The 27,701-nt window shown below is 36.5% G+C and overlaps 2 protein-coding genes and 2 long non-coding RNA genes across 6 annotated transcripts in view; 2 read left to right on the plus strand and 2 right to left on the minus strand.

Moving 5' to 3' along the window:
• Positions 1 to 271: 271 nt before the first annotated feature.
• LOC118434761 lies at positions 272 to 609 on the minus strand. The gene is made up of 2 exons (XR_004834227.1): positions 466 to 609; positions 272 to 366 (listed from the first exon to the last, which is right to left on the minus strand). It is a non-coding gene; the product is annotated as an uncharacterized LOC118434761 (long non-coding RNA).
• A 14-nt stretch (positions 610 to 623) lies between these two features.
• LOC110847246 (RNA polymerase II transcriptional coactivator) lies at positions 624 to 1,856 on the plus strand. Its single transcript, XM_022094153.2, has 4 exons — positions 624 to 763; positions 861 to 980; positions 1,416 to 1,605; positions 1,682 to 1,856. Exons 2-4 carry the CDS (start codon positions 909 to 911, stop codon positions 1,759 to 1,761), a joined length of 342 nt encoding a protein of 113 aa, XP_021949845.1. The 5' UTR covers positions 624 to 763; positions 861 to 908; the 3' UTR covers positions 1,762 to 1,856.
• LOC110842575 (furin-like protease 1, isoforms 1/1-X/2) overlaps positions 1,849 to 27,701 on the minus strand; it is a 61,220-nt gene continuing 35,367 nt past the window's right edge. Inside the window, exons 8-40 of one of the 3 annotated variants that reach the window (XM_035848854.1) lie at positions 23,496 to 23,606; positions 19,419 to 19,469; positions 19,279 to 19,289; positions 15,246 to 15,278; positions 15,081 to 15,148; positions 14,677 to 14,785; positions 13,595 to 13,633; positions 13,402 to 13,494; positions 13,182 to 13,257; positions 12,957 to 13,074; positions 12,837 to 12,866; positions 12,711 to 12,762; positions 12,005 to 12,145; positions 11,897 to 11,922; positions 11,761 to 11,804; positions 11,210 to 11,221; positions 10,380 to 11,123; positions 9,682 to 10,041; positions 4,337 to 4,467; positions 4,203 to 4,267; positions 4,010 to 4,114; positions 3,902 to 3,949; positions 3,701 to 3,833; positions 3,600 to 3,629; positions 3,395 to 3,510; positions 3,212 to 3,311; positions 2,996 to 3,110; positions 2,748 to 2,917; positions 2,585 to 2,621; positions 2,309 to 2,499; positions 2,177 to 2,248; positions 2,013 to 2,105; positions 1,849 to 1,928 (exon numbers count right to left, since the gene is read on the minus strand). In XM_035848854.1, coding sequence (XP_035704747.1) covers positions 1,863 to 1,928; positions 2,013 to 2,105; positions 2,177 to 2,248; positions 2,309 to 2,499; positions 2,585 to 2,621; positions 2,748 to 2,917; positions 2,996 to 3,110; positions 3,212 to 3,311; positions 3,395 to 3,510; positions 3,600 to 3,629; positions 3,701 to 3,833; positions 3,902 to 3,949; positions 4,010 to 4,114; positions 4,203 to 4,267; positions 4,337 to 4,467; positions 9,682 to 10,041; positions 10,380 to 11,123; positions 11,210 to 11,221; positions 11,761 to 11,804; positions 11,897 to 11,922; positions 12,005 to 12,145; positions 12,711 to 12,762; positions 12,837 to 12,866; positions 12,957 to 13,074; positions 13,182 to 13,257; positions 13,402 to 13,494; positions 13,595 to 13,633; positions 14,677 to 14,785; positions 15,081 to 15,148; positions 15,246 to 15,278; positions 19,279 to 19,289; positions 19,419 to 19,469; positions 23,496 to 23,606 — 3,590 coding nt within the window. In that variant the 3' untranslated portion in view covers positions 1,849 to 1,862. Of the gene's footprint in view, positions 1,929 to 2,012; positions 2,106 to 2,176; positions 2,249 to 2,308; positions 2,500 to 2,584; positions 2,622 to 2,747; positions 2,918 to 2,995; positions 3,111 to 3,211; positions 3,312 to 3,394; positions 3,511 to 3,599; positions 3,630 to 3,700; positions 3,834 to 3,901; positions 3,950 to 4,009; positions 4,115 to 4,202; positions 4,268 to 4,336; positions 4,468 to 5,468; positions 7,069 to 9,681; positions 10,042 to 10,379; positions 11,124 to 11,209; positions 11,222 to 11,760; positions 11,805 to 11,896; positions 11,923 to 12,004; positions 12,146 to 12,710; positions 12,763 to 12,836; positions 12,867 to 12,956; positions 13,075 to 13,181; positions 13,258 to 13,401; positions 13,495 to 13,594; positions 13,634 to 14,676; positions 14,786 to 15,080; positions 15,149 to 15,245; positions 15,279 to 19,278; positions 19,290 to 19,418; positions 19,470 to 23,495; positions 23,607 to 27,701 lie in introns of those variants that run through there. The other 2 variants (XR_004834197.1, XM_022088350.2) reach the window with 2 other exon arrangements.
• LOC118434762 lies at positions 22,492 to 23,025 on the plus strand. Its single transcript, XR_004834228.1, has 3 exons — positions 22,492 to 22,629; positions 22,700 to 22,798; positions 22,865 to 23,025. It is a non-coding gene; the product is annotated as an uncharacterized LOC118434762 (long non-coding RNA).

Consider the following 27,701-nt stretch of genomic DNA (forward strand, 5'->3'; position numbering starts at 1 on the left):
TGCTGTTTCTTTTGAGCCTTAGCCCTGGCCAAATCTCTTTGATTTCCACCTTAAGTAAAGAAAAAAGTATTAAGTCTTATCATGTACACTTTGTTAATACCTTAACGTTGTTGCATTCAATTTTGATTATATTTGTTTTGATTAGCGTAGCTATTTAGTCATCCATCCTACGGAAACCAGGTCTCCTGATCAGCGAAGAGGAGGGATGACTGAATAGATACTTCTAGTCAAATATTTGTCCTTACGAGTCATTCTGCCTGGTAAGTGTTTCAAGATAACAGAGTCTGAGAATTGATTCGATTTCACAACAAAGCAAAGGATGGACAGCCCCTTGGAGCTTGATCACAGGGAAAATTTTGCCATACACTGCAAACAATGCAAACAAACCTTTACACAACATGTATAAATTTAAGTAACAACAAACAACAACTTTGGAAAATGCTTAGAGTTGGCTTAACTGCGGACCTAATTTATAAATGTGGTATGAACTCAATGTCGGTAGTAAGTGTGTCGCAAGAGCTAACAGTTACCTACGCAAGAAACTTCGCTCATCAACTAATTGTTCTGTGTTTCAATTAATTTTTCACTTTTTCGAAATTTGAGGTCGTTCGTAGAGACGAGAAGTTGTGTTGGAAGTAGTTGGGGCGAAAATGGAGTGCAGCATCAAGTTGGCGGGATCCGTCGGTTGCTCATCTTGTCAACGACGACACAAGCACGGGACAAAAGTTGTTCAGTCAAGAACTGAATTTTGGCAAAAACGAAGGTGAGTTAAAATCAGAGTTGTATATGAAAATATTAGTTAAATGTAGCTAGAACTCAAAATATTTTGGAAAATTTGACATTTTTAACAATTTGTATAGTTTGGCCACGACGGAAGATTGAGTAAAACATAAAATCAAAATTGAAAGATGCCGAAGGTAAATGAAGACCGAAAGAAAAAGCTAGAGGATTCTAGCAGTAGTGACTCTGGCCCTGACGATGTAAGATCATTTCTAAATCATTTTCATAAATTCATATATCGCTTTCAAAAATACCCGAGTTGCTTTCAGTTATTATTCAAAAATGATATCTATAATAGAAGCTTATTCATGTGATTAGCTAATAAAGTAACAAGTCAGTCGGGGGAAAAGCGCTTAATTAAATAGTACTGGGTACTGGAGCTTTATTCTGCGGCTTTGTTAAGCTCAGGACCTTGGTTTTAATACGTTTTGAAGAGCTTAATTAAGCTTCCAAGCGGCTTTATAAAGCGTTATGCATACAAAAAGGTCGTGCCGTCATTATGATCAGTGATCATAACTAAAGTGAAGTTTAGATTTAGAACCATGATATGTAGCATGCTGAAATTTTCTGTTGAGACGCATAACTCGCAGAAGGTAAAACTCCTATAATGTAATATTCAATTATTTATTCTATAGAGGACTCCGGTTGCTAAAAAACCAAAGACTGACGCTTCAACTTCCAATAAAGGAAAAAAGGGCGATGAGGAACCATCCTGGGAATTAGGAAAGAAAAAATTCGCAAAAGTTCGCCAGTTCAAGGGACAAATCTATGTGGATATTCGGGAGTATTATGGTGATGATAGCGACTTGAAACCAGGAAAAAAGGGTAACAGTCAACAGTAAAATGATTATACATTTAGTTGTTAGTTAAATTGTTTCTAATTAAATTACTCTATTCTTAGGCATAAGCTTAGCCGTTGACCAGTGGCGTAAACTGAAGGCGGCAATTTCTGAGATAGATGATGCGGTTTCGAATATTTAATACTAATATTACCCTTAATATTCGCTACTACTAATGAAAATGATTGGCGAGTTTGCGTTCAATTAAAATAAAAACTAAACAAGAGGATAAGTAAATATCGTTTATTTCCATTGATCGACCTTGGTTTGATAAATAGAAACTGCCCAGTTTACGATTGCTGCTGCCATCTGCAAAATTATCAAGTGTTATATATAATACTCCATTCGCAGAAAATTAGGGAAATGAGAAATATAAAAATTTAGGATACATACGGCCACTAATAATGCTTTGTTTATAGAAAAGTATCCACCAGCTGTGAGTTGCATTGGAGCATATTTTGAGAAGGACATGAACATACTTAGAGCCTGATATCATAAAGCAACTATTTTTAAATTTGCATACGTGGCAGTAAAATAGTGTTTAAAAAAGAGTATACAAAATTTCTATCAGCTTTGTTTCTGCAGTACATGAAGCCATGTTGACGCAAAATGTTGAACCCTTCCATCGCCTGTGGTGTTCTTGAAATTAATAGCTTCCTAGTGGAATTTTCACAATTTGTCTGTAATACCTGTTCATATGCTGCTGCAGCATCACTCGTAGTACTGATCGCAAACCAAACGTGCTGAGACATCAGTATCAAACAAACTATTGCCGTTGAAAAGGTTTCACTTTCTTGTGCCTTGTCTGCCTCAAACACGTCATGGTCTTTCACGATATCATCATCGTCATCCGGCGGGGGCGGCGCAAATCCTCCCAATGCTGAACACCCATATGCAAATTTTTATTTTGTTGTTTGTATAGGTAGACAATTGTGGGTATCATCCCCTGCTTGCAAAATATATACCTGCTAATTGGTATATTTCCATCACCACTGAAACAATCTGTAAAATATACACGGCACGCTTCTTTAATGTATGATTCATAAAGTATGAATATTTCCATTTACATGAAGATTTATTTGTAAATTATTTGTTATTTATTTATCAATTTATTTGTGATTAACTCACCTCGAAGCAATAATAAGTCAGTAGAATGAAACCGAACACAGATTCTGTCATTCTGAATAGCTGAACGAGAATTAAATGGTCTTTTAGGATATGCTTGAGATCCAGGCGTCGGTGAAACTGATCTGCGTTAGTGTCTTCCAGATAACCCTTTTTCTTCAGTTGAGATTGGTCTACACGTAGACATCATATCGTCAATTGCATAAATATACGTACGCACATCTCGTGCACCAATTGATAGTCTGATGTACCAATTTCTAATGCAATTGTGAATCGTTGGTTCCAGATTTTTGTTCCATTTTTCAACAATTGACTGAAGAATAGAAATTGGATAATATTTGCCCGTGACCCAACTAATGCGAGAAACTAAAATCAAGCACATTTAATTCATTAAATGATATTAAAGCATGCACTGATAAAGAGCTAATAAAAACAGTTAATAAAAATGCGTGGCAGTGCGCATGTACCATGATTAACAATCCAAACATTTTACAGCTTAACTTCTCCCACCAATTTAAACTTTCGATCTCAACATTAAACATTCGAAGTACAAAATTAGCAAGCACGCTGTAATAGAACAAAATGTTAACAAACATCGATTCATATTTTTAAGCCCAAAGTAACTCGACGAGATGGTTTTTCTGAATTACCTGGCCGTGTTTCCAATTGCTGTGAAACCAAACGTCTCTAAGCTAAACCCCAAGATGAGACCAACTGCAACTCCCAATGTTAAAATGTTATTTTTCCACAAGTAGTTTTTAATCCCCTGTTAAATTCGCATAAGATTTTGTATACATATTCATAATTCTTATATTATGAATTGCAATGCAAATTTTGCATCTAGTACGGACTAACCCCAGTCATATCAATATCCATCATTTGAACCTACAAAATATTTTAAACAACAAATTGAACTTAAAATGAAAACTTTTTATCGGTATCTTGCACCCGATTACCACTCGATTAAAGTAGTTCATGTAGTGGACATAAAACTTCCCGTAAAGAAGAACATGCAAGCTCCCGACGAATGAAATGGTCATCCATGACCAAATTACGAGGACAGGGACCATTTCCTTTCTAGTGTTGTACCTTTAATTATTGTTAATTTAAATTTAAACTAATCTAATAATAAGTCCTAATTTAGTAATAATTCCTACCTTTCCCACAGCTGGGCTTCATTCTCGCCAGTCACTGGGTCCTTAACCCTGCAATTTAATTGAAATTAAGAACTACCAAGTTTCCAAATGATCAATGCCACGACGTACACGATATATTGCGTTGGTGCAATCCACTTGCTAGTAGCCGAACTGAAAATGAAGGACAAAATCCCCACGGTCACCATGATATAAAACGCTGTAGCAATGCTGAACCTAAGTAATTAACAAGAAGGTAATTAACAATTTGCAGATTATGAATATTCTATGCACCTTTCGGGTTTTGTATGTTTTGGATACGTACATGAACAGGAAAAAGAACCAACTCTTGCTCCTAGAGTTCAGCTTAAATGTGTACGTGTTATCTTTCTAAAATTTATCATCTTGCTGAGACATCCTCTTGACATGCATATGTATCAATTGTTGATCAGTACTTACTTTCTTTTTGATGTCGAAAGGCATTTGTCCAATCATCATGAGGAAAAATCGAATAGGAGTAAACGCCCGAATTAGTTCCTTACTATGCTCGCGAACTTTTGCAGTCGGCGTCGGCATGTCTAATTTAATACCTACAGAATTAAGTCAAAACAAATTGTTCTACAGCGTCAGTACAAGATCAGAACGTCGTATTTTTAGTTAGTCAATTGGAGATTAATTAGTGGTAGCAATAATTTAGTGACAGTTCGGTACTTCAAAAACCTTCATTTTCGAATTTAGCAATATTGTCGCTAACAGCAGCCCATTATTTTCGGCTACTAACTCAAACCGCAAAAACGGTGCACTAATTCCATGCAGATTGGTTTGAAATTAACTTGATCCAGATTTTAAATGACAAAAGCAACCACTACATAATTATTATTTGCATATATGTATCTATCTTGTACATATCTTGTACACATGTATGTATAGAGATTATATTATATTAGGATTATGATAGGATTTGCTTCATACTGGCAAATTTTTCAATCGCACATTCATACCAAATTTCAGATATTTTCAATCAATATAAAAAAACCAGTGGGGACAAAATTACTCTTGAATCTACAACTTCTTATTCTTTGGCCTGATGTGCACTTGCACCTTGATACTAAATTTCACCTCTTTACGACTATTTTCAAAAATCGGTATAGGTGAGGGGACCTCCGGTTGAAAAATTTTCTAATTTCAAAATATTGTATTATTACAGGCCATTAGAGACTTGTGTTCCAAGTTTTATCTTTCTAACCCAATTTTGAAATTTTGATGCGGAATACCTCACCCACCCACCTAGATACCACTAATGTGTGCAACATTTCAAGTCAATCAGTTCAGCGGTTTTGACTCTATCATGCCTCGGACAGACACGTCGGTTACCACTTATGCAAGCCCTGACTCTGGCTACAAATCAAGCGATCGTGGCAAGGCAGTGATTCGGGTCATTTTGTGGTGACTATTCATGTTTATGTACTTGTATAGTAATACATTTTATTTCCATTGTAGCTGTATTTTCTACAATTGAATTAGATATACTAAATATCCTACAAGATGTATGAAAAAAAGTACTCAAAGATTTTGGACAAAACACAATGGGTCATCGATTGATTGATTTATTTAAACTATGTTATTATTCAAATTGATGCAAGTTATTCTCCATATTTCTAAAGTTGGAACAGTTAACAAAGATTATCATACTAATTACTACCAATCGAACTTACTTACTAAATAAAACAGGCGAAGATTTGTATATATTTTAAAAATACGAAACACAGTGGCATCAAGATAATAATATGATGGGATTGAAAAATATAGATTATGCACCATTATTACTTTATACTCATTATAAGTTATGGTTATAAAATATGTTCAGTTTTATTGCACTACACTTCAAGTGTTGGGAAATTAATTGATACAGGATTTCCAGACGGATGCATTTTTTTTTTGCACGGAGACAACGGCACTGTATTAATTATCACGGGACGAAGTACATACTTCCTAAATAAAATGTTTAAATTAAGTTGCGGATCATTATTGATTGAAGAACTTGCGACACTCCTACTTGAACTCGTACCTGCGAGATAAAGTTCAGCAAAAGTTTAAATATTTAGCGTTAATACAACGTGTTTCTGTAATCTACATATTCGCGAACAATACATGATATCGTGGAATTTCATCCGCTGGCTTACATAAAATATTGTCTACACATTTAAAGTTATCACATTGCAAAATTGTTGCAGGCGGAATGATACATTTTAAATCAGGCACAAGACGAATAATACTAATTCAAACTGCGAGTTACAGAATTCTAGTCATTGAAATATACGAGTCTCTACACGATCTGCGTATACATATATGTCTATAAGTAATGATACGAGGAGTAATACTCTAGTGCTGAGCACTTTCAGTGCACATATTCCTAATCTTTGACAATTTAGGAATCTATAATAATTGCTTTCAGCTATTTTCATCATCATCCTTGACCAACTTTATGCTATCCTCGGATATTGTTTTGGAAGAGACGTTTGAAACTATTTGCGAAGGGGAAAGGGCAACTTTAAATGTTTTTATATTGGCTTTATAATTCTTATTCTTAATAAGGAGGCCATCATCATGCTTAGTCTCTTCAGCGACGAGAAACTTTTTTCCAATTCTCATTTCGACATCATTTGTCGAGAATTCTTCAGTCTCAGATTCTATCTCTAGATTTTCAAATTCATCTTCCGAGAGGTTATTATCATCGGGAGAAATGCGTGTGTATATCTGGTTGTCTCGTTCCCACTGTCTTTGAGATTCACCGGTACTATGAGTTCTTCCTACGATGCCACTTGCCCTATTATTGCGACGGGAGCAGATGCAGTAAATGAGAATAATAATAACAATAACATTCACTACGAGGGAACCTATCAATAGCTTAAACCAGATAACCGCCTCGCTCATGTAACTTAACCATTGAGAAGTGTAACACAGTTGACCGAAATTCTCTACATTGGCCAGGGACGAATCCTCATAACACGTTCGGCACTCGTACGCAGAAGGGCCAATGCATGTTTTGCAAGTGTAGTGACACTGGACGCAAATATAGGTCAACAGGGCTGCAGGACCGACATCTTCCCTCGAATGACCTTGACTGACGTAGCCATCGGGACAAGAGGGCTGACAAATCCCGTTAAACAGTGCCAGGCCAAGTGAGCATTCTGTTGAACAAAAACATAAAATATAACGTTTCCGTATCATTCCCAAATTGCAATACTTATGGATTTATTTATGTACATAGGAAATTAAAACCCGATTAAGTTCAACAAAGTGCAATGTAAAGCCATGTAATTTATATGCAAGTAAAATGAACTAAAGAAGTATTAATTTGGGTGAAAACGCACAACAGTTTCATAACACCAAACTGAAAATTCCCCCAGTCAAATTATCACTTTGAAGCATTTATAATGTAACCAAAAATTAAACAAACAGTTCATTACGACTTAAAACTATTAAGTGAAAGTCATGCATCTTTCAGGGCCATTTATTCTATCAAAGTAAATAGCATGCATTTTTGGCATTTTTATTCAACTAATTAACAAGAATTAATATATTCACTTAGCAAATTATTATGGTTAATAAATAAACAATCCAATCAAAGCTTTAGTAAAAAGAGAGACATTAATCACCAAATCTACTTACAGGCATAAATATGTACATTACATATATGCACACAACATACGGCGACATACATGAGAAAGCTAGCATAAAAAAAAGATTTAAGCAAAGTTTTGAGGATCAGCGTGTGTGGACCACTCACCAAGATATATATTGAAGACTGCTAACGGCGACATCAATCATCCCAAACCAAAGCGGGTGTTCACTTCTAGTCAATGCTTGGTACAAGTTGTACATTATTGTGAGGATCATAGATATTAAAATATGTTATTCGTTCATCACTTCCTTTTTCGTCTGAAATGCTCACGAAAATACCCCAAGCACATTTACCACGACCACCAGACTGACCAAACAACATTTATATTTACAATACTGCGTGAGATACGTTTATATAATAATATGCAGAATGGTGGAATTATCATTGAAATCACTGGAATATGGTCATTAGCAGCTATATTGAAAGTATTGTGCCTGTACATGTGCAGATGGTTGGAAATGCTTAAAAATGCCAAAAATGCAAACCTGTTAGTGTCCAAGTTTTAAAGTGGTTTACTTTTACATCATAATAATCAGTATTACAACATTTTTGATAAACAGACAAATCTTCTTTTGGCCGACAAACATTTTTCGAATGATTGAGTATCTTATATTTATATAATTATTACGCCTTCATAAAAACTTGCGATAATAAACGATGGATGCATCACATCAGTCGAACCGAGTACGATATGTAGCTATATATATTGACAATTATTACAAAACCTTACATCTTTATCCTCAACGCTACATCCACAACTTGTATTGGGTTAGTAACATTTAAACAATTTGAGATTCAGCTTGATTGTATAAAACACTAAAAATACGAACAAGTAATGTGTTAAAAATATGGCTGCACAAATCAAACTTAAAACTTTATACATATAATTATAATTAAGCTAAATCTAAAAGTGTTCTTCATACCCATAGATGTAAATACGTACATTTATTAAGTATGCGATAAAAGTGATTAGTTAGTCGTCAATGATGAAATGATCAGACTTGTTTGGCTTCCTGATTGTAAAAAAAATCCATGAATGACTACACCACACAACGTGGTTTATTATTAATTCGCCTTGTCTGAAACAGTATTTAGTTGCAGCTTAACTACATAATATGATTGTGCTCATTTACAAAACTAAATATTGCACCCGAGATTCTCATTTAAAAGAACAAAAATCACTATAGTTCAGACTTTGCATACAAATTGAGTCATCGCTTTCAAATCGCTAAACCTCATGGGACAACTGCATAAATGCCAACATTATATAAAACGAGGAGAGTACAACCGATATAAAACCAGATAATTAGCTATATCGTTGCAGTAGTGTAAAATTGACGTTTAAAACTGTCAGTTTTATTACGAACGAGGTCAATTAAATTAGCCTAAAAATTAAAATGCCTAAACAAGATCACATTTGAAGAAAATTTCTTTACGCCCACTGGTAACGCCTACTAGAAATAATAATTAGCTGTATCAAGTATCACAACGCATGAAAACAACATGAATATTGGTATCACGTGTATTTTGCCAGTTTCTCCATAGAATAAACTTGTCGTGCCGAGGATCAAATAATTGGGCCCATCAAGTAATTGGTATGCATCACTTATGGCGTTTACATAGGCAATCCACCAAGTGTACTTTCTTTGCAATAAGTGCGGTCGTGCATACGTACGTAGGTCATCGAAAGATGGAAGACGACATTGGTAATACTCGAGTTTCTTGCGAAAATTACGATGAGCACGTGAAATCTGATTTATCTGATGAACAAGTGTTCAGTCTATTGGAAAAGTGACATGTTTTGTGAATGAAGTGTGACCAAAGTACAACTTCGATTTCACTTTTGATTTAATAAGTGATTACCTACACTGAATTAGTTGGCTCGAATTTCTCCAAACACCCCAATTTTTCTTATTACGTATAGTAGAATAGGTACACATAAAATAATTTCTAATGCTGCAATTGCAATAATTATAATTTTGTCTTGAACTTTCAAGACGCTTAAAATCTGATGACGACGGTTTGCTTTCTTGTGATAAATTTGATTTGATTAAAATGTGGATGGTGGATTCCAATTCTTGAAAATACAAGTAAGCAAGAAGAAGTAAAAGGCACAAACCTAAACATTTTCCATTTTGATCAGACATTTTGGCACAAGCTGAGGACGAAGGAGACGAAGCCACAGAGGTTGACAAAATCGAAAGCGACGAGTCGGCTGCCATTTCAGAATTGGCAGGTAGTGGGGAATTGTGCACATGATTTAGTGGTACTGCAATCGAATTATCACTTCCGTCAAAGTCATCGTTTGCAGGTGGTTTGCTGGAACTGATATTTGTGCTGCTCGACGCATCATTATCTGAAGTTGGCCTCTTACTTCCGGTGTCAGTCGATTTGCTAACGTTTCCATTAGCTTTCTCTTCTGGATCATTGGGATTCCCTTCAATGCCATGCGCAATTAGAGACCAGGTTTGAAGTTTCCCTGAAATAATAAAAATGATCATTTTATCATTACTGCTAAAAGTAAACGTTTAAATAAGTAAAAATAGTGCTTAAAAAACTGTAATTATTTTAGCAATACACAATTAAATAATAAATAAATAAATCTGCAACGCGCATTTTGTTTTAGGTGAAACAGGCATGTACACAACTTTCTGGATTAGTAGTATTATTATTTCCATGCAGTGCAGAGCGACTGGAAGCAAACTTTTTTGAATGCGTGATTTTATAAAGTATAATGAAAATGCAAATTAAATAACAACGAAAAGTATTATAGAAAAAACGCAAATGGACAAAAGTCAATAATTTTACGGTAAAAACCTGTAATATTTTGAGACTGATTAACATTTGCTAGGGTTGTAGACTTTTCTTCCATGGCGTGCACGTCAGTAGCGTTCACAAACCTTTCCTCTTGCACACTTCGGTTCTGCTCAGTTTTTAAAGGTGATGGAGAGGAATAAGAAGCATTTTGTAGTGAAAGATAGGGGGAGGAGGCCGTAGTTTGGTTTGTGAAATTTGAATTAGATACATCTGCTCTGCTTATGTCATCAGAAGAAACGCCACTTTGATTTTGGTTCAGATTAAACTTTAGTTTCAAAAGTCTTTTAAAGTCTTCGTCATCAGATGCAATGATCACATGACTTTCCAACGTTTTAGAAAAAGGAGGAACTGATGCAGCAACTTTCTGCTTTTTTGACACATTTTTTCCTTTGTTCTGCCTTTGTCGTGATGGTTTCCGATTAGAAATTGATGTTTCTCCACTACTACCACTAGTAGTAACATTGGAACTGTAAGTATGACCACTATCGCTTGTCTGAAGTCCATCCAGTTCCTTGTTTGCCGAGGTAGTTTTAGTTATGATATTCTTGGTGGGAAACTTTTGCGTGTCGCTGGAAGAGAAATTTAAGGGAAAGGAGAAAGCAGGAGTTTGGGGTGAATTTGGAAACGAAGCAGGTTTGGATCGACTCCTAGACAGGTCAGTCTCTGATGAACTGTAATCTCCAGAATTGACGTCCTCTTCTGTCCCGTACGATATAAGCGACCATCTCTTAAGCACCGTCCGCCCTTAATCCCAAATTATTGCACATTCACTTCTTTCAAATATGATTTTGCAAACAGCTTGGCATGACTAAAAACTATATAGTTCTTACCATTCTTATGATCTATTCCATCAGATAGCACAAAATGCACAATAAAACTATATTAACATTTCCATTGCCAAATTCTTATATTTTTACCACCTTAGTAAATCCATCTAATTGTAAGTAGGAGTAAATAGGTTTCTGTAGACCTACTTACAAGAACCTACAGTACATTTTAGTAATGCCCGAGCCATTCATTTTCTTCGTGTATTAATAAATTCGATTAATAATTTCCTAAACGCGCATCAAGTTCTCCATATATTCTACATGTAAAATTTCAGCTTTAAAAAATATTCTTGTAGTTCAGATTTTTATGTGCATCTTTCGAATTATTCGACTCCCAATCAGGGCTATATACCCAAATATATTACATATCGGATAGACAATATATGCGCCATGATCAAGGGTCACTCTGAAAAATTATGATATTAATATGGCTACAAGGGTTCAGCAGATAGTACCCCCACCCAACAACCCGTTCAATTCCCACAAGTCAGGCAGACACCACCACCAAAACTAAAAGACTTGACAATGATAACAAAATGGTCTCAGATTATCACCTGTATATCGTCCCTCGTTATGAATTTCCAAAGTCCATTTTCCACTAGAAAATATAGAGAGGGAAATTAATGAAGACAGCAGCAATTTTATTTATTTTTACTGTCGAAAAGAACAAAAAACAAGATCAAGACTTACAGTGGAGTTTCGCCCCAGGAGTGAACCTATTAAAAATGACATTGTGTTACTCAAATATTTCTCAAAATATCTCATGTTTTTATTGGAGCAGCATTTGGCATTCCTTACAGTCATAAAAGGCCAATCCGTAAATCCAGAACGGTTGAGATCATGACGTCTGTGAGCTAGAAGCACGGATCTAGTTCCTGAAGGTGACACTAAGTAAATCTGCAAATCTCCTCTTCTGCCAGACATCAGTGTTACTTTTGCCTGAAATGGATTGGAAGGACATGAAGTAAAATAATTTCTTTCCACTTTTGAAATATGTACGATTAGGCTGTCTATAATAGAATTGGTTTGGCAAGGCAATTGCAGTCTGTCAGGTTTCTAAGTAAGAGGTCGGGCCAATTTATGCATATTATTATGGGAAAATTATATGCTTTTGTGAGTTGGAGGTTATAATGATTATAATATAATCCTCCTGGGCAATTTTAATAGAAGGGAAAAAAGTACACGAAATTCACTTTAAATATTACATACGTAAAGAAAGTATTTATGTAGTCTGTAATCTGTTTTCTCCAATTAACATGTAAATATGATCGTGGAATATTCCACATTTTTATGAATAATCGTTACCAACCACTTTCAATTCAATCCAATCACTACCAACCAATGTAGGTAATGCCAAAATCACAAAATTTAGGTAAAACAGCTTTTCTTATGTAAGTGACCATTTTGATGACGTATTTGTTGCGCCTAAATAAGTTCGAAAAATGGTTCGTACATTTTTTCTCTACCTCTTTAACAGCTTGGTTAGTTCTGTTGTATTACATACCTGAACATGTTCGAGAAATCGTACACCTGGACAGTCGGTAACTTTCAACTCTCTGTAAAAACAAGATGGTTATTTTAAGGTTTAGGTACCATAAACGTATGAAAATTGTTAGTCAACAATACTTACAAGGTGACTTTACTTTTAGCAGGAATATTTCTGTAAATTAGAATGAAAACCAATCTTGCATAAAATGTCAAGTAACTCCAATTGACAATCACAAATAGTTTAAAAGCTTCTAAACATTACTTGTCAAGTTGTTTTGCTTTTATTTCACACTTATTTTGCTCCGGAACAGGTTTCCATTTTCTACTCAACTTCACCATTGCACCAGCATCCATCAGCCCGTAACCGAAAGAGTGGCTCACTGAAGGGTAAAAAACAAATTGATATTCCACAGATAGAGCACCCTCCACCTTTCTCCCTCCGTGGAGGAGAAACATTCAAAGAACATTTAGTCATATATCAATGTACCATTAAGACCAACACCATTGGTGCTCCAGTCTGGAGCAATTAAGTTGTTAGGACGTGCTGTGCGAACAACGATGTGCTGCAAATTACAAATTAAATTTAAATGTTGTGACAGATGAGTCGTGGTATTGTTTGTCTGCACTCATATAAATATGTACATACTTTTTGGCAGATTAAATTGACGCTGTGAATTTAATTTAGAATAATTAAGCGCAATCGTTACCTGCATATCACGCCACGTCAAGTTTGTGTTGGCCTGCAGAGCGAGGGCACAAATCCCAGCAGCAAGGGGGGCGGAGGCTGATGTTCCCGTATGCTGTACGAGGACGGAGAAAGTCGTTAGAACAATTTCCAAACTCTCCATTGAAAAGAAAACGGTATGGATATTCATTAATGCAATGTAAAAATATACTTACCGATTGAGTACAAGAGTGATGCAAATCTATAGTAATTATCTGAAATTGAAACAAATAAATGGAAAAGTTATTTTTTTAATATGCTAGGATAACGGATATCCTTAAATGTTTGGGAGTCTTTTGGGGATTTAAAATTTCTATAGAAGGGGTTGGAGTAGGAATACAGATAACTTTCTTTTTGATATGGCACGGTTATGTTGATGGAATTAAATAATGGAAACAAATAATGCATGCATAAATTGATGTCTTATTATTTTAATTTTACTCCTGAACTTTATCCAAGTTTCTCGTGCAAAAATATCATATTCAAATAGAAATTGTTTAAATACTCTTTGCTAACAACGACTGTTGTCTTAAGCTGTTGTACGATGTTTGTGCCTATGCGGAACTCATACTATACATGTGTAGGCAGATAATCCATCTGAATACCAGTGTGCATTTGTATAGATATGTTGACTATTATTATATATCATTGGCGGCTCATCTATCTCGTAACAGTAGGGACCATATTGGGCTTTGTAAATCGGAGGATTTCCTGCATCTGAATGCTCTGCAGAATTTTAAAGTACCACTTAACTTTTTCCTGCTCAAGTTTCTCCTTCAAAATTGCTTCATTTATATCAATACGAACGTCTGCGGGCTAATGTCTCTACGCTCCTCTGTGTGTGAACACTGCGAAGTTTGCCCAGAGCAAAGTGTATCACGAGTTTGCCTTTGATGCCTATCTCATGTTTATTTAACAGACTATTGCCGTTCGCTTTTTAATAATATGGCTTGGAATCAAGACGCTGCAAATATATGGACAATTCCTACAAAAAGATGCGCATCGATTGGTGGCATAATTCCAACTTTCTCCATTCTTTGCAAGCCAACATCGAATTTTCTTTTGGTGCATTTCTCCCTCCTTAACGGAGAAGAAGGCCTACCACATACATCATGCAATAATATATTTGCATAATTATGAGATTTATTTTATAAACATTATCATGACGTACAATAATAATTATTTGGTCTGCTTTGCATAATTCTAATCCTAAGTTCGGCTGCCTTTTCGTTGTTTTTTTTTTGTTTCAAAAGTTTACCTGTTTTTCTCCAGTTCCACCAGAGCTGTAAGTTGTGGCGAGCGTTGAGCTACACGCTTCGGAATACCAAGGAACCAATCCATTTTCTGTGGCACTGCTGATTGATAACCTGTGACAATACAATTTTAAATCCCAACTATACCCATAATATACAGCATAATTAATCGATTAATTATATGATCCTTTTGTCAATGGACTGGGTGAAAGTAACAGGAAGAAAACCCATTCTACATTTACTAATAAAGCTTGTTAATTATCTTGCCAACGATGTAATTATAATTTTCAATACCGAAACGCCTTGTAAAAATTTAATCACGTTGGATAAGACAAATTGTTGAGGCTGTGGTTTTTTAAGGCTAAAGTAAAAGTAAATGTAACAATGTATATTTAGTAAATGTACTTACGTCCATATTGAGTTTGTGTACCCATCACAATTGCAGTTATCATGATCTCGACCTCCGTTTCCCGATGCCTAGGAAGGAAGGAAGGAAGGAAAATAATAAATCATCTGTAATTCTACTATTCTGATGAAAGGACTAAAGAATCAGTTTAAAAGAACGGGAACTCACCCACACGAAAATTGATCCTTTCCCATTCCTTCCCTGAAATAAATATTTGACATGTCATCCAATTATAGGAACATAAACTCATGTGACATAATTTGAGGAGGAACATTCAAGAGCAACTGGAGAGAGTATTTACATTCGTACATAAGCAAGGATATTCGATTTGATCATATTGTAAATCTACATAATCCTGCCCCTAACTTGTCATGTTTGTTGTTTGGTTTTTTATAGTTCATGCTAGGTGACCATTAAATGAAGTTGTAAACTATGAGAGAATGGGACAACTTGAGTTTCAATTGCCATTAAGAAGTTCATAACTTTGGAATGCAGGACAACAAGGAGAAAGTTATGGAAATTAATAGGGCTGGAATGAGTCGACGTCATAAAAAACGTGAATGAAAACAACCCAGTTATGGGAATTATCTATACCAGTTGGCACCACTATGTACATACATCCATGTTTCTACATCATCTCATTCGGGGGGACAGAGGAAAATAAGACACCTATAAAAATGAATTAAACCAAGATCATATCAGCCGACACAAACCACTCTGGCAAGAAAAATTCTTCAACGCCACTACCCTAGCACCGTCAACAACATTGAGACGAAAACTCTTATGGCACACAGAGTAAGGTTATACATACTCAGATATCCACATCCTCGTAAAATGACATGGCATGACCATTTCCAAATAAAAGTAGAACAACCTCTCACACGGATAGATATATGTACGAGTTGCTTACATATAAGTCCGCCCAGCTCGTCGGCCCCGTTCATGATTCAAATCAAGATGACAAAAAATAAAACCAGTCAACTTGGAGAGGAGAAATAGGGTCTAAAAAATGCACAGCATGATTTTATTCTCTTCTCAATGTAAGTTATACAATGTGCACAATATTTACGAGTCAATGCTCGAGTCACCCATGTACTCAATTATCATTTATCTACAAATAGTTTCCTGTACCTTATATTATGCACAATAGAGCCAAGTAAATTACTTTTCCAGGAACAAATGAATGCCAACCCTGCATAATGAGACATTGCATAAACATGAAATTCCGCTATGGTCTTATTACACATATTGGAGCATATTCTATGCATCTACATAGTTACTTGAGATCTACATATTTGCTCAAGTTTAAAAAATCATATTTATTTTATTTCAGCGTGAACGTTAGACATAGAGCTTGAGCCAACTTTAATCAAGATTTCACTCCGAATGATTTCACCCGTTCATCTCAACACCACGGACCGTTCTTGAGAAAATCTCCACAGCCTGATTCGGAGTGAAGCAGCTTATACATAAGTGTAACGAGGATGAAAAATGATTAGTTGCCTCCATCGGGTATACATACACGGCTAGCGTACAACTGGGTGCTTAAACTACTAACAGGCAGTTAAGTTAAAGTTTAACTTTTCTCTGCTGGTGAAATGGTGCTTCTTGAAAGTGGTGGACGGTTGGTTGGGTATTTCATCGTAATAGAAAGTTTGCAAGGAGTGAAGTGTGGTTGAGTTAAAATTTTGTGCCAAGTGTTAAAATCCTGTTTCCAGCGAGGAGAGAGAGAGAGAGAGAGAGAGAGAGCTGGCAGAATGTTATTAGATGTTGAATAGCTGCATTATATCAAAAGGAAATAAGGAATTCAGTTTTGGTTTGGTTAGTCTGTTAAGAAGAGGAAAAGGAAGTTGGTCCAAGTATCTTGTTCATTTATCTTGCTCAGTAATACTTTGCCTCTTGCTAACCAAAAGAATTTCTTCGTCTTATGCTTACAAAGCTGCACATTAAATACAAACCCTTTTTGCCTTTATGTTAAACATACAGGAAAACCACTATCCATATATACACACGTACGTAGGCCTGAATGAAGCAAGAAGACGACCAAAAGACAACAAATGAACTAAAACCAACCCACATTCTGATACCAAAGAGATTGACCATTCTTCAAGTGCACAACTTGGAGAGCCAGTATATGTAGTGCTCTAAAGGCAAAAGTGTGCTGTACAAACAAACAAAACCATGCTGCTAAGATCAGCATTACGTACAAGACGTGGAGGGAGGGAGAGAATCTGCATGGAGCCAAAAGTAATCTAAAGTAAAAGGGAATGGGAAACTATAAGTAAGTTTAAGAAAGCTAAACTAGTTTTGCTTCGGCAAAATTCCTGACATCAAATTCCACGCTACATGCTGTCTCAGCCATGCATACAATAATCAGCCCGAAATTTCTCAGCAAACCCAATTGTTCACTCTGCTCACTTCTGCTGCCCATTCCAACGACAACCCCATGCAATCTCATCTTGAACAAACAAATAATTACTGGCCATTCATGCGTAAATTCAGATTAAACAAAGTGAATATGGCCCAATGCATTAAGAAAGCGACAATAATTTGATGCAGCCAAGCTGCCAGTTCATCAGCAGCACTACCCTGAACTCCCACAAGGAAAAAGACTATTATGCTCTGACATGCATGCACTTGACTGAATTGCTCGCATGTAAAGCATGCATTGTTTAAACTGGACGAAATAATTGCCTTTGCAACTACAGTATTTTTGCAACTGCATATATTTGAATGAACTCTCAAAATGATTTTATTTTCATTAATGAACTCGGGGAAATGCAGAACAGGATTTAATTAAATCCCAGAAATGTGATCCCAAGCCATCTTTCCAGTTTGCTATTTATCCCTCACACACTGCTGGAATCCGAGAAGTATCTATTTACACGTGTACATATGAACTATGGATTCATACACATGAACTGATGAAAATCTGAATTATAATTTCCACTTGTGCGCAACACTCATCTTCTTCAAAATCCCCAGTAATCACCGCATATCAAATGCAGTCTGTATTTATCACCCGTCCGTATCTATCTATCTGACTAGGGATACTTTCGAGGTGATAGTCGTGTCCAGGGTACTCACTATGTTTTTTATAATCTACTAGGACACCAGATGAAGGATCCATTCTTATTTCCGTGCAAAACTCATGTTTGGCGCCGTAGCGTGGCGCTACATTCGCCAAATTTGAATGTTTTTAATTTTAAAAACGTCATAACTTTTGAAATCTTGGACGGATTTTCAAAATATTTCACCAAAATCATCAAAAAGGGTTCAACTTTCCATTTCCATGACGTTTTTCAAAAAACTAAAATTTTTAAATTTTTGCAAAATTTCAGAATTATCTTAAACATGGGGGTTCGTCGAAAAAATCGTAAAAATAACTCAAAAATAAAAAAAGTTTTTGTTTTTCATTTTTTCTTAAAATTTCAACTTTTGTGATCATTCTAAGCGTAAAATTTTGAAAATCCCACGGAAACTGCAAAAGTTACGGAGGTTTGAAATTGGTCGTAAATCCAGATTTTTAAGTTTGGCGCCACGCTACGGCGCCAAATATGAGTTTTACACGGAAATACGAATGGATCCTCTATCTGGTGTCCTAGTAGATTCTAAAAAACATAGCGAGTACCCTGGACACGACTATCACCTCGAAAGTATCCCTAGTGAGAGGCGGTGCTCGGAATGCTGCTGCTGCTGCTATTGATGAATGATTTCTATTTGGAGCAAAAATCCCCCAAGAGATTCGTCACCATTACCACCACCAACTGCAGTTATCTCTCTCCCGTCAGGAGAAAGTGTCAACGTCAGCCAAACTATAAACCACAGACGAAATCTAGGTTTCCAGTAAAGATTTGTCAACATTCACTTTTATCTCGTAAAATTGACTTGTTGGAAATGAACTCTCTTCTACAAAATTGTGTTGACGATTGACGTGGACTAAAGTAAGGTCAGACTGTCCTAACATTTTTTATTCATTATAAAAACTCGAGTTACTTCGTATTTCTATCAACGTAAGCTATTCAGTAATAATTCAAAAAGATTACTGCTACTGCTCATATATGTATTCATGCTCATGTCTAGCAAAAGTTCCCAAGCAAGATGAAAGTGTAAAAGTGAGGAAAGGATAATGAAATAAGATATTATTATTATTTATCATTGAGCATATTCAAACTCATGACTAATTACGAGGTACACTCACCTTTGCAACACCTTCCATTAAAAAAGATCAGGTCCAAAAAAAAACAGAACAACAACACATGTAATTAACTATAAAAAGTTCATCGAACGTTTTTTTGCTATTTGAACAGGAGGAAACGAAAATGATCGTCCGCCTTTTACCTTCCATGAAAGCTCGCGTTGCCAACTCCCCTGGGCCATCGACAGTTTTGCCTGCATGATTTAAAAAATTCTATGAAATAAATGTAATACTTTGTTCATGATCAAATTGAATCAGGTAATGTGGGAGTGAAAATTGCAACTCGATCGTATTTTAAATAGCTCAAATTAAGTTCAAATTTGCGTAGAAATTAAACTAGTTACAAATACATACAAAGTATGTGTAACTAATTTATTAATTTTATTAAGGAGGAGAGCCGCTCTACTTGCTAATCACAGTTGTTGATGCCCTTTGGCTATGTCGTAGTACCACATGAGGATCTGTGATTGGCAAGTAGTGCGACTTTCCTCCTAAGCTCAATGTCGAAAATGCTAGTGAAAAAATGGAAAAAAATCATTAAAAACTAAAAAAAGGTCAAATTAAGGTCAATTTAGTTTAAAAATCAAAACGCTAGCAGAATAAATGTAACATGATATTGGGCATGTGTGGGTACTGCTACTCCTTTTTCTGTCCGCTCCAACGGGGCGAAGTGAGAATATGAAGAGAAAGGAAATTTAAACACTGAGTTAACTTAATGCGATGGATATTAGTAGTCGGTGAGCATCAAGCAATCATGTACGCAAGTCAGTTGTTTTTTTTTTACAGAAGAATACATATTTGTGAAACAATTTACAAATTGATTTAAATTTGGGCTGTACCCTCCTCTTTTATAATTGATAATGGGTGTTCCAAGAGCCTTTCCTCATCTCAAAATGAGGCAAAGACCCGTAAATATTTCCAACTTTAAAGGATCTACAATAGCATTAGACGTCATGGGGTAAGCCTTACTTATTTACTTTTTGGTTAATATTCAAATTTTTATTTAAGGGTATTAACAATGTTATTGTTCTGTTTTCTTGTTACAGATACGTCGTGAAAGGTCATTATCGAATGATGAAAACATCCGGCCTTGCCGACGACAATACTCTTCCAGACTCTACGCCTGGAGTGATATCGTCAGTGGAAGACATTGTGAGGACCATTGTCGCAGCAGGCTGTGTCGTCTACCTTGTTGCCGACGGCAAGAAACTACCCAAGAAGGCGAAAGAGCACGCAGCCAGAGCAAAGAAACGAGAAAATGACTTGGTTATGGCCGAGTCTTGTTTTCAATTAGGCCTGAAGAAGGAGGCCAAGAAGTATCTTGCTCGGAGCACCGTCATCTCTCCAGCTACTGTTGACAGTTTGAAGGGCATTGCCGCAAAGTTTCCTGGCAAGTGTTTCTACTTTGGAGCCCTCTTTGAAGCTGACTCTCAACTCGGATATTTGGCTCAGAATAATCTATGTGACCTGGTAATCAGCCACGACTCTGACATGCTTCTTTTTGGATGTCCAAAGGTAAGCATATGTCTCAAAGCTATATTTATATACCATCTGTCCTATACATAATGTGTAATGTGTTTATTATGTGTAATTTGCATGTATTAATTTTTTGGTATTGTCAGGTACTCTTCACAATGAATACGAAGGGGTGGGGATTTTACTACGAGGCGGTCGACATCCCTACTGCCCTTGGATGGAAGAAGTATAGTTACGAAAAGTTTCTCAAAATGATGATATTGGCGAAATGTGACTACGTCAAAAACATTGCAGGGATTGGCATCGCCAGGGCTCAAAAAATCATCGAATCGTCACCGGATCTTTCAATTACATCTGTAGGTTATTATTATTGTGACTTGTTATGAAGGTGCTAAATTACTCTGGCAATGCTAATTGCTATATATTTATGTATTTATGTAGATTTTGAAGACAGTCACTACATTATTCCCAGATTCTGGCATCCCTGACGATTATGCAACAGAGTTTGACGAGGCATACTTCACATATTTATACTCAGCCATCGTGGATCCGATGAAGATGGAATCGACTAGGATTTCTCCACCACCACTTGACCTAACGGAAGAATATCTCTCCTTCGCCGGATATGTGCACTCTAGAGAACAGACACTTGACATTGTCTTGGGCAACATTTATCTCGATTCTGGACGGCCATCCAGAAATGTGACTGACCCATCCAATCTTGACGAACTGTTCCCCCCCGAATGCTTCTTTAACTCCATGTACGAGCACAAGAAAGAAGTACTCGAGTTTGACGTTGATGGATGGGAAGGACCAAGTCCGAATGAAGATGATGACGAAGATGACGAGCGTCCAAAGAAGTTTGATTGCGTTGAATGTGACAAAACTTTCGATTGTTTATCAAGACTTTTGTACCAGACAGTGACTCATACCAATTTAAAGGCATTCTCTTGTCATTTGTGCAAGAGAACCTTTGGATACCGACAAACTTTGGAGCTTCACATGCGAATTCACGGAGGAGTTAGAAAGTCGAAATGCGATATTTGTGGTCTCACATTTACTCGGCAAGATATTCTAACCAATCACATGGCTGCTCACAATGAGGCAAGGCCTTTTCAGTGCGACCAATGCCCCAAAACTTTCAAGACAAACAGTTGCCTTCACCAGCATAAAGAAGTTCACTTGCAAGTTCGACGCTATCAGTGTGAAAATTGTGATCTGTCGTTCAAGAGGATTAGGGAGCTTGAATCACACAAATCCACCGTACATTACAAGGCTAGGCCGTTTAAGTGCGACAAGTGTGAAAAAGATTTTACAAGAAAGGACTATCTTGAGCAACATTGTCTAGCTATCCACACAAGTGAGAGGCCATTTGTCTGTGAAATTTGCAACAAGACGTTTAACGACTCAGCAGGTCTACGTAAACATGCAGCTGTCCACAGCGAGGCCAAGCCATTTAGATGTGATATTTGTCCAAATATGACCTACAAGCGCTCCGATCATCTAACTAGACATATGAAGGATACCCACCCTGCTAAACTAGAAGAATTCATGGTATTTATTGTATTATTATAAAAATAATTTTTAAAAGTCTTTATGTAAATATGTCATTGTTTTAGGCAAAGAAAAAAAAGGCAAAACGACCACCAGCAACTTCCACTGAAGAACCGAAAAAGAAGAAACCTTTAGAAAGCACTTCCAAGGCCAACATAAAGATCCACAAATTGTCACCACAATTGGCAAAGCTGGTGGGACAATCTATGATGTCCCAGATTGACATTGTCAACAAAATAAACGACATTGTTGAAGAAAAACAGTTGTACGATCCAAACAATCACCTCTATGCATTTGGTGATCAAGACCTTGTCAATGTTCTTGGTGAGATTATCCAATTTTTTTGTGGTAGCATATTATTTTACAATATTTAACATGTTGTTCATTTTTATAGGCGTCTTGAGATTCAAAATCGCAAATGTTTTCAACTTGCTCAATAGACATTTGGAGTAGTTTTTTATATCATTACTGTTATACTTTGTAGTTGTAACTTGTAAGTTGTATAAGTATAATCAGTATAATTATAATCATTTAATAATTATAATTAATTGTCTCCCAGCCGGACTCTTCACGATTGCTGGACTGTACCAAATGACCGTGTGGGCTCTTGGAAAGCAAGTGCAAGAAAGAATTTACAAAGTATCCCCGTGGTCGCAAGTCAATCATTCCGTTCATAATTTAGATTAACTCTCCTGCACCAACAGAAATTTCCATGATATCTACTTACAATCTTAGAATTTTACTATTATATAAATATTTTATTTCTCCATATTGTATGAATCTAGTTAGTTCATAGTCGAAAGTGAAGTGTTAATTATTAAATGTCGAAAATTAAGGTCAATTTAGTTTAAAAATCAAAAAAAGGAAGCAAAAAATGTGTCCAAACACTGAGTCAACTTAAATACGGTATATCATACTACATGACTGTACTCCTCCGCTCAACAACCATCTCTATGCATTTGGCGAAAATTTTTTGAACTCTGTTAGCATGTTCCGACTATTCGCCGCGGCATGATGACCTGGTCAAATATTATGCGATAATACCCACACATGCCCAGTAAAAGGGACAACAATAATATCATGTTACAATTATTCTGCTAGCATATCGTCATACAAGTATGACGAGGCGGAATAATTTCCGACAAAATAAATTCAATAATTAAAAATTCCCCCAGGGGAAAATTTCTTGCCGTCGTCGTCTGGGCCCCAACTAGCGGAATAAATGTCGATATGCTGCGGATTGTGTGAAAGAGATCTAGCTTCCACGGCATCCGTTACATCTCCATCCAGCATCCTCACCCCTGAAATATTTACAAAAAGAAAATTATCAGACATCAAATTAATGTTGAGTGGAAAATTTTCATCTGAAAATTCTTGCCTCGTGCACATTGACATGTGAAAGCATTTTGCTCTTTCATTTTACATCATAAGGCACTCAACTGAGATGAACATGAGGAGCTTGAGGAAGGATATCACACTGTTCCGTTCCTTCTCTCTCACCACCACTGACTTTCATCATATCATCATCATAAGAACTCACCCAGGATTATTTTCGTTTGATTCTATAATTGACTATCAAAATATGAGTTTTTCTTGAACCTAAATTGCTCAAAGAAAAAAAACTGGAGCACAAAGTATCTTTATAAGACTTACGTTTGAGGGAATAAAATCAGAAGGAAGGCCTTGCAGTTTCGTGAAAATAAAATGCTCGATATGCATTCACTGAGCTAAGAAAGCTACGTAAACGTTACGTATGTTTATACGTACTTGTTTGTACGTACGTAGTATATTTTATTTCCTCTGACACCAGCTGACACTTTCTCTTACATTATTTACGTTCTCTCCGATTCAATATTCCATTATAAACAACTCGCCCAAAGACGATATCAAAAGTTCCTTCAAAAAGTTTATTGACTTTTCTTTCAAATTTAAAGACATTAATAATATGTTATCAATTTTGAAGACATTTGAATTAAATGCTCAAGATTTACTCTGACAAGATACATGTATGTACAATGTATTAGATTAAAAAAGTTTTTAGTTGACACGACCCAATGCATTGTTTATTTATAGGTTCAAAGCTGGCCATATTATTATGCCAAAAATAAATTACATAAAACCCAAACCGAAGCATTGCTTGCGAAAGCTGATTTACTCTGCAACCGAGCGGTTGATCACTTTTGATGCAGTGTGTACGATGATACTATCATTGCGGACTCGACAAAATTTCTCCATGTTCTGATGCTCAAAGATTTATGCATGTGCAATAATGACTCCTACTATGTACTACCATACACTCACTGATGTACTATACTGGTCGGAATCTAATAACTAATGAGGAACACGGGGCAATAAATCTTCCCCACTTGGCTTACACATGAGAATGGTGGCAGTGGTGGTGTGGTGTTGAGAACAGACAAAGGCCATATCATCCCCAAGTTTATACTTTCTCCCAAATGAGCGGTACATAATAATGCCCAAACATTCCTCATTCATTGTGCAATTTCTCTTAGCTCTCAACACGCGTCCCAAAGAATAAATCTCACTGCCAATTATCTCACCCAGAAGAATAAAAGTGAGCATTTCAAAAAGAAACTTGAAGGGAACTTGAAGGGAAAATTAGACCAGCCATTTTTCTTTCTTCAAGAATAGTGAGTTCAAAAGATGGGCTGAGCCACATTCATACGCATGGCATATGTATGTACATATTATGGTGTAACAGTAGTGTACATCCGTATGTTTGAAAATAAATAATATAAAGCAAGAGCTGTATTCATGTGCAAACAAAAACGAGGCAATCTGTTATTGGGAGAGAAAGCTGTAAATTCATCTTATCTCCGTCACATCTTCACCAGCTGTAACCGGCATTGAATACTTAAATTAAAATAGGGAGAGCAAAAGTAAAAAAAAGTGACAACGTCTGTGTAGTAACGAGTTTGCAAAAAAAAATCGTGACACTGTTACAGCAAGATTCTATTTATCTATCTGAGAAAATCTACCCAAAAGCCGTAAAGTTGCGACTGTTTGAGGGATCTTCCCACTCCCTGAAGCAACAACTTTCTCGTTCTCTTCCATTTCAAATTCTGAGTGACGAACAAAGTCACCACCACCAACCAAACTATTGCTGTGCTCAACACGCACGCACAATACTAACTTAATCACACGTGACAGCTCCCTAGATGCATCTTAGTCTGTAGACTTCTTTTCCATAACTGCGCTCCTCGTGCTTCCCCTCACCACTGTTTCCCTCAGTTAACGTCGACTCTATCTTTGTCTCTTGAAATTTCCTCATTCAACATTTAGGAGAAAGTTCATTCCCGTTGGAGAAGCTTCATCCATCCATGTGCCCAGAATATTGCACTCTCACCACCATCGCCAACTACCATCCCTTAACCTTTGCACGACTCGCGACCTATGCTCCTCTTTCTCGACTCATCATGCTTTCACTCTTATCTGTCATCCTCTTCAAATCTTACTTACTTTTCCCGGCCCTCTCAGTTTGCATCACTTCCACTTCCACATGCATTCATATATATGCTCAGGCAGGCCAAACTTTAATCTGCAATCGCTCCCGTAATCACTAGACATTCCTTCTCTTCCAAGCAAACAAAGCCATCCAATCCTCGTGCTTGTTCAAAGAGAAATGAAATATTTGACTCCTCCATTTCGTCGCAACCCTTGAACAGCTAAAACCCAAGACCACAAGCTGAGTGGGTAGAGTGTCATGCCATAGCAGTTTTTCATAACGGCTCCAATATTGCGCTGCAAAGCTTTGTAAACAGAAATTCATTTGGGCAGATAAGAAGGTTTATGCCAAGTTAAGCGCATCAATTCTACAAACACTTTATCGTTTTCCTCAATTTTAGCATCCTACGGCCACCTTCTTTAAAACCATTATCAAATGCAACAAGGAGATAAACTACACATTTCTCATGCATGGGAACACAGTCCTAAAATACATGTGCATAAAATAATATTATGCGCAATATAGCACACAATGTCCTAGCCAAGCAGTAGGCCCGATGCGAATTGCTCGGATTTTGAGATTTTCATTACTCGTGCAGTGCATCGTGTTACAAAAATAGTCTCACGGTAGAAAGTTACAGCTCCGAGATGGACAGCCAGCGAGTGTGCAAGGGCATACGTGGTGCTAAAAACAACCAATCTCACAATCGTCATACGATCGTCAAATCTGATGCTGCAAATTCTGCAAAACGATGCGAGTTCTGCCCGTGGTGTTTGGAGTGCGATAGAGAAGGAAAGTTAAGTCAGTCTGATCCTCTCGGGGGTTTGGGATAGGAATTTTTTCATTTTACCCATGATGAACGTATCAAGTATCAATCAAGTGAAACCACTCAAGCATTCTTCGTTCCCAGCTCTCTCCACTTTCGCTTTCATCTTCTGGACATATCTCCAGTCCCAGCCTGCCTGCCGCCGCTCCTCCACGGCCTTAACTATGTATGTATATATACATGCATATATCTATCTATATATATAATATACTAGCAAGTAAGCCTTATTACTCTGATCGAGTCTTATAATGCCCCACGACATCGGTGTTTTGTTACAAACTTATCACAAACCTAGCATCAAGTATTACGCATTGTATTACGCACTCCAAGCTAACACAAATTATTGCCACATTGCATCACACTATTCTTTTGGAAGTAGTTGAAGAATGAAGCGCCACACATCGAATCCGGATTAAAGTGTGTAAATCCGAAAATTTAATGAAAGCGCAAAGTTTCGCTGGTTTGTACAGATTTAACAAAAGTTTCGCAACTCCATTAAATATGTACCAACTCAGAATCAGTGTATGCATGAAGCATTTTAGGAGGCAGGCAATACAGTCAAGTTTTCTCCTTGTTGTTTCATTGGATGAAGTTAATTTTACAGAGAGAGAGAGTGCTTCATCAATTATTATCAAGATCTAGCAACTTCAATTTATCGACATTCAAATCAGCATGGAAACTTTCTCCAATGTTCCAATTGTAGCAATATAATGTACTTCCAATACAATACAATCTCATCTCTTTAGCTGCATGGGCACAATCTAGAAATCTGTAATTTTAAATTGAGTCGACTCGTCAGCTGGAGGAGGGTCTCATATATTTGCTTTCAGTTACTCCATCCGTTGAATGGGCCCGGGTTAGAAGAGAGTCATTAGTTTTCCTGCAGCAAAAATTAAATTAACTACAATGAACTACGCAGTCGACGGCCATAATGGACATAAACTTTTAATCCGTTCACTTGCACATCACAGCACGTTTGAACATTTTAACTGCTATAATGGTTCAAATTTACCTATCCACTAAAAGGTTTTGTGCTTAACGTGACAATAAAAATGATTCATAGAGTTCCCAACGTCCTGTTAGTATATACTATGGATGGATTCA

The sequence above is a fragment of the Folsomia candida genome, unplaced genomic scaffold (assembly GCF_002217175.1).
Source record: "Folsomia candida strain VU population unplaced genomic scaffold, ASM221717v1 Fcan01_Sc001, whole genome shotgun sequence".
Lineage (NCBI taxonomy): Eukaryota > Metazoa > Arthropoda > Collembola > Entomobryomorpha > Isotomidae > Folsomia > Folsomia candida.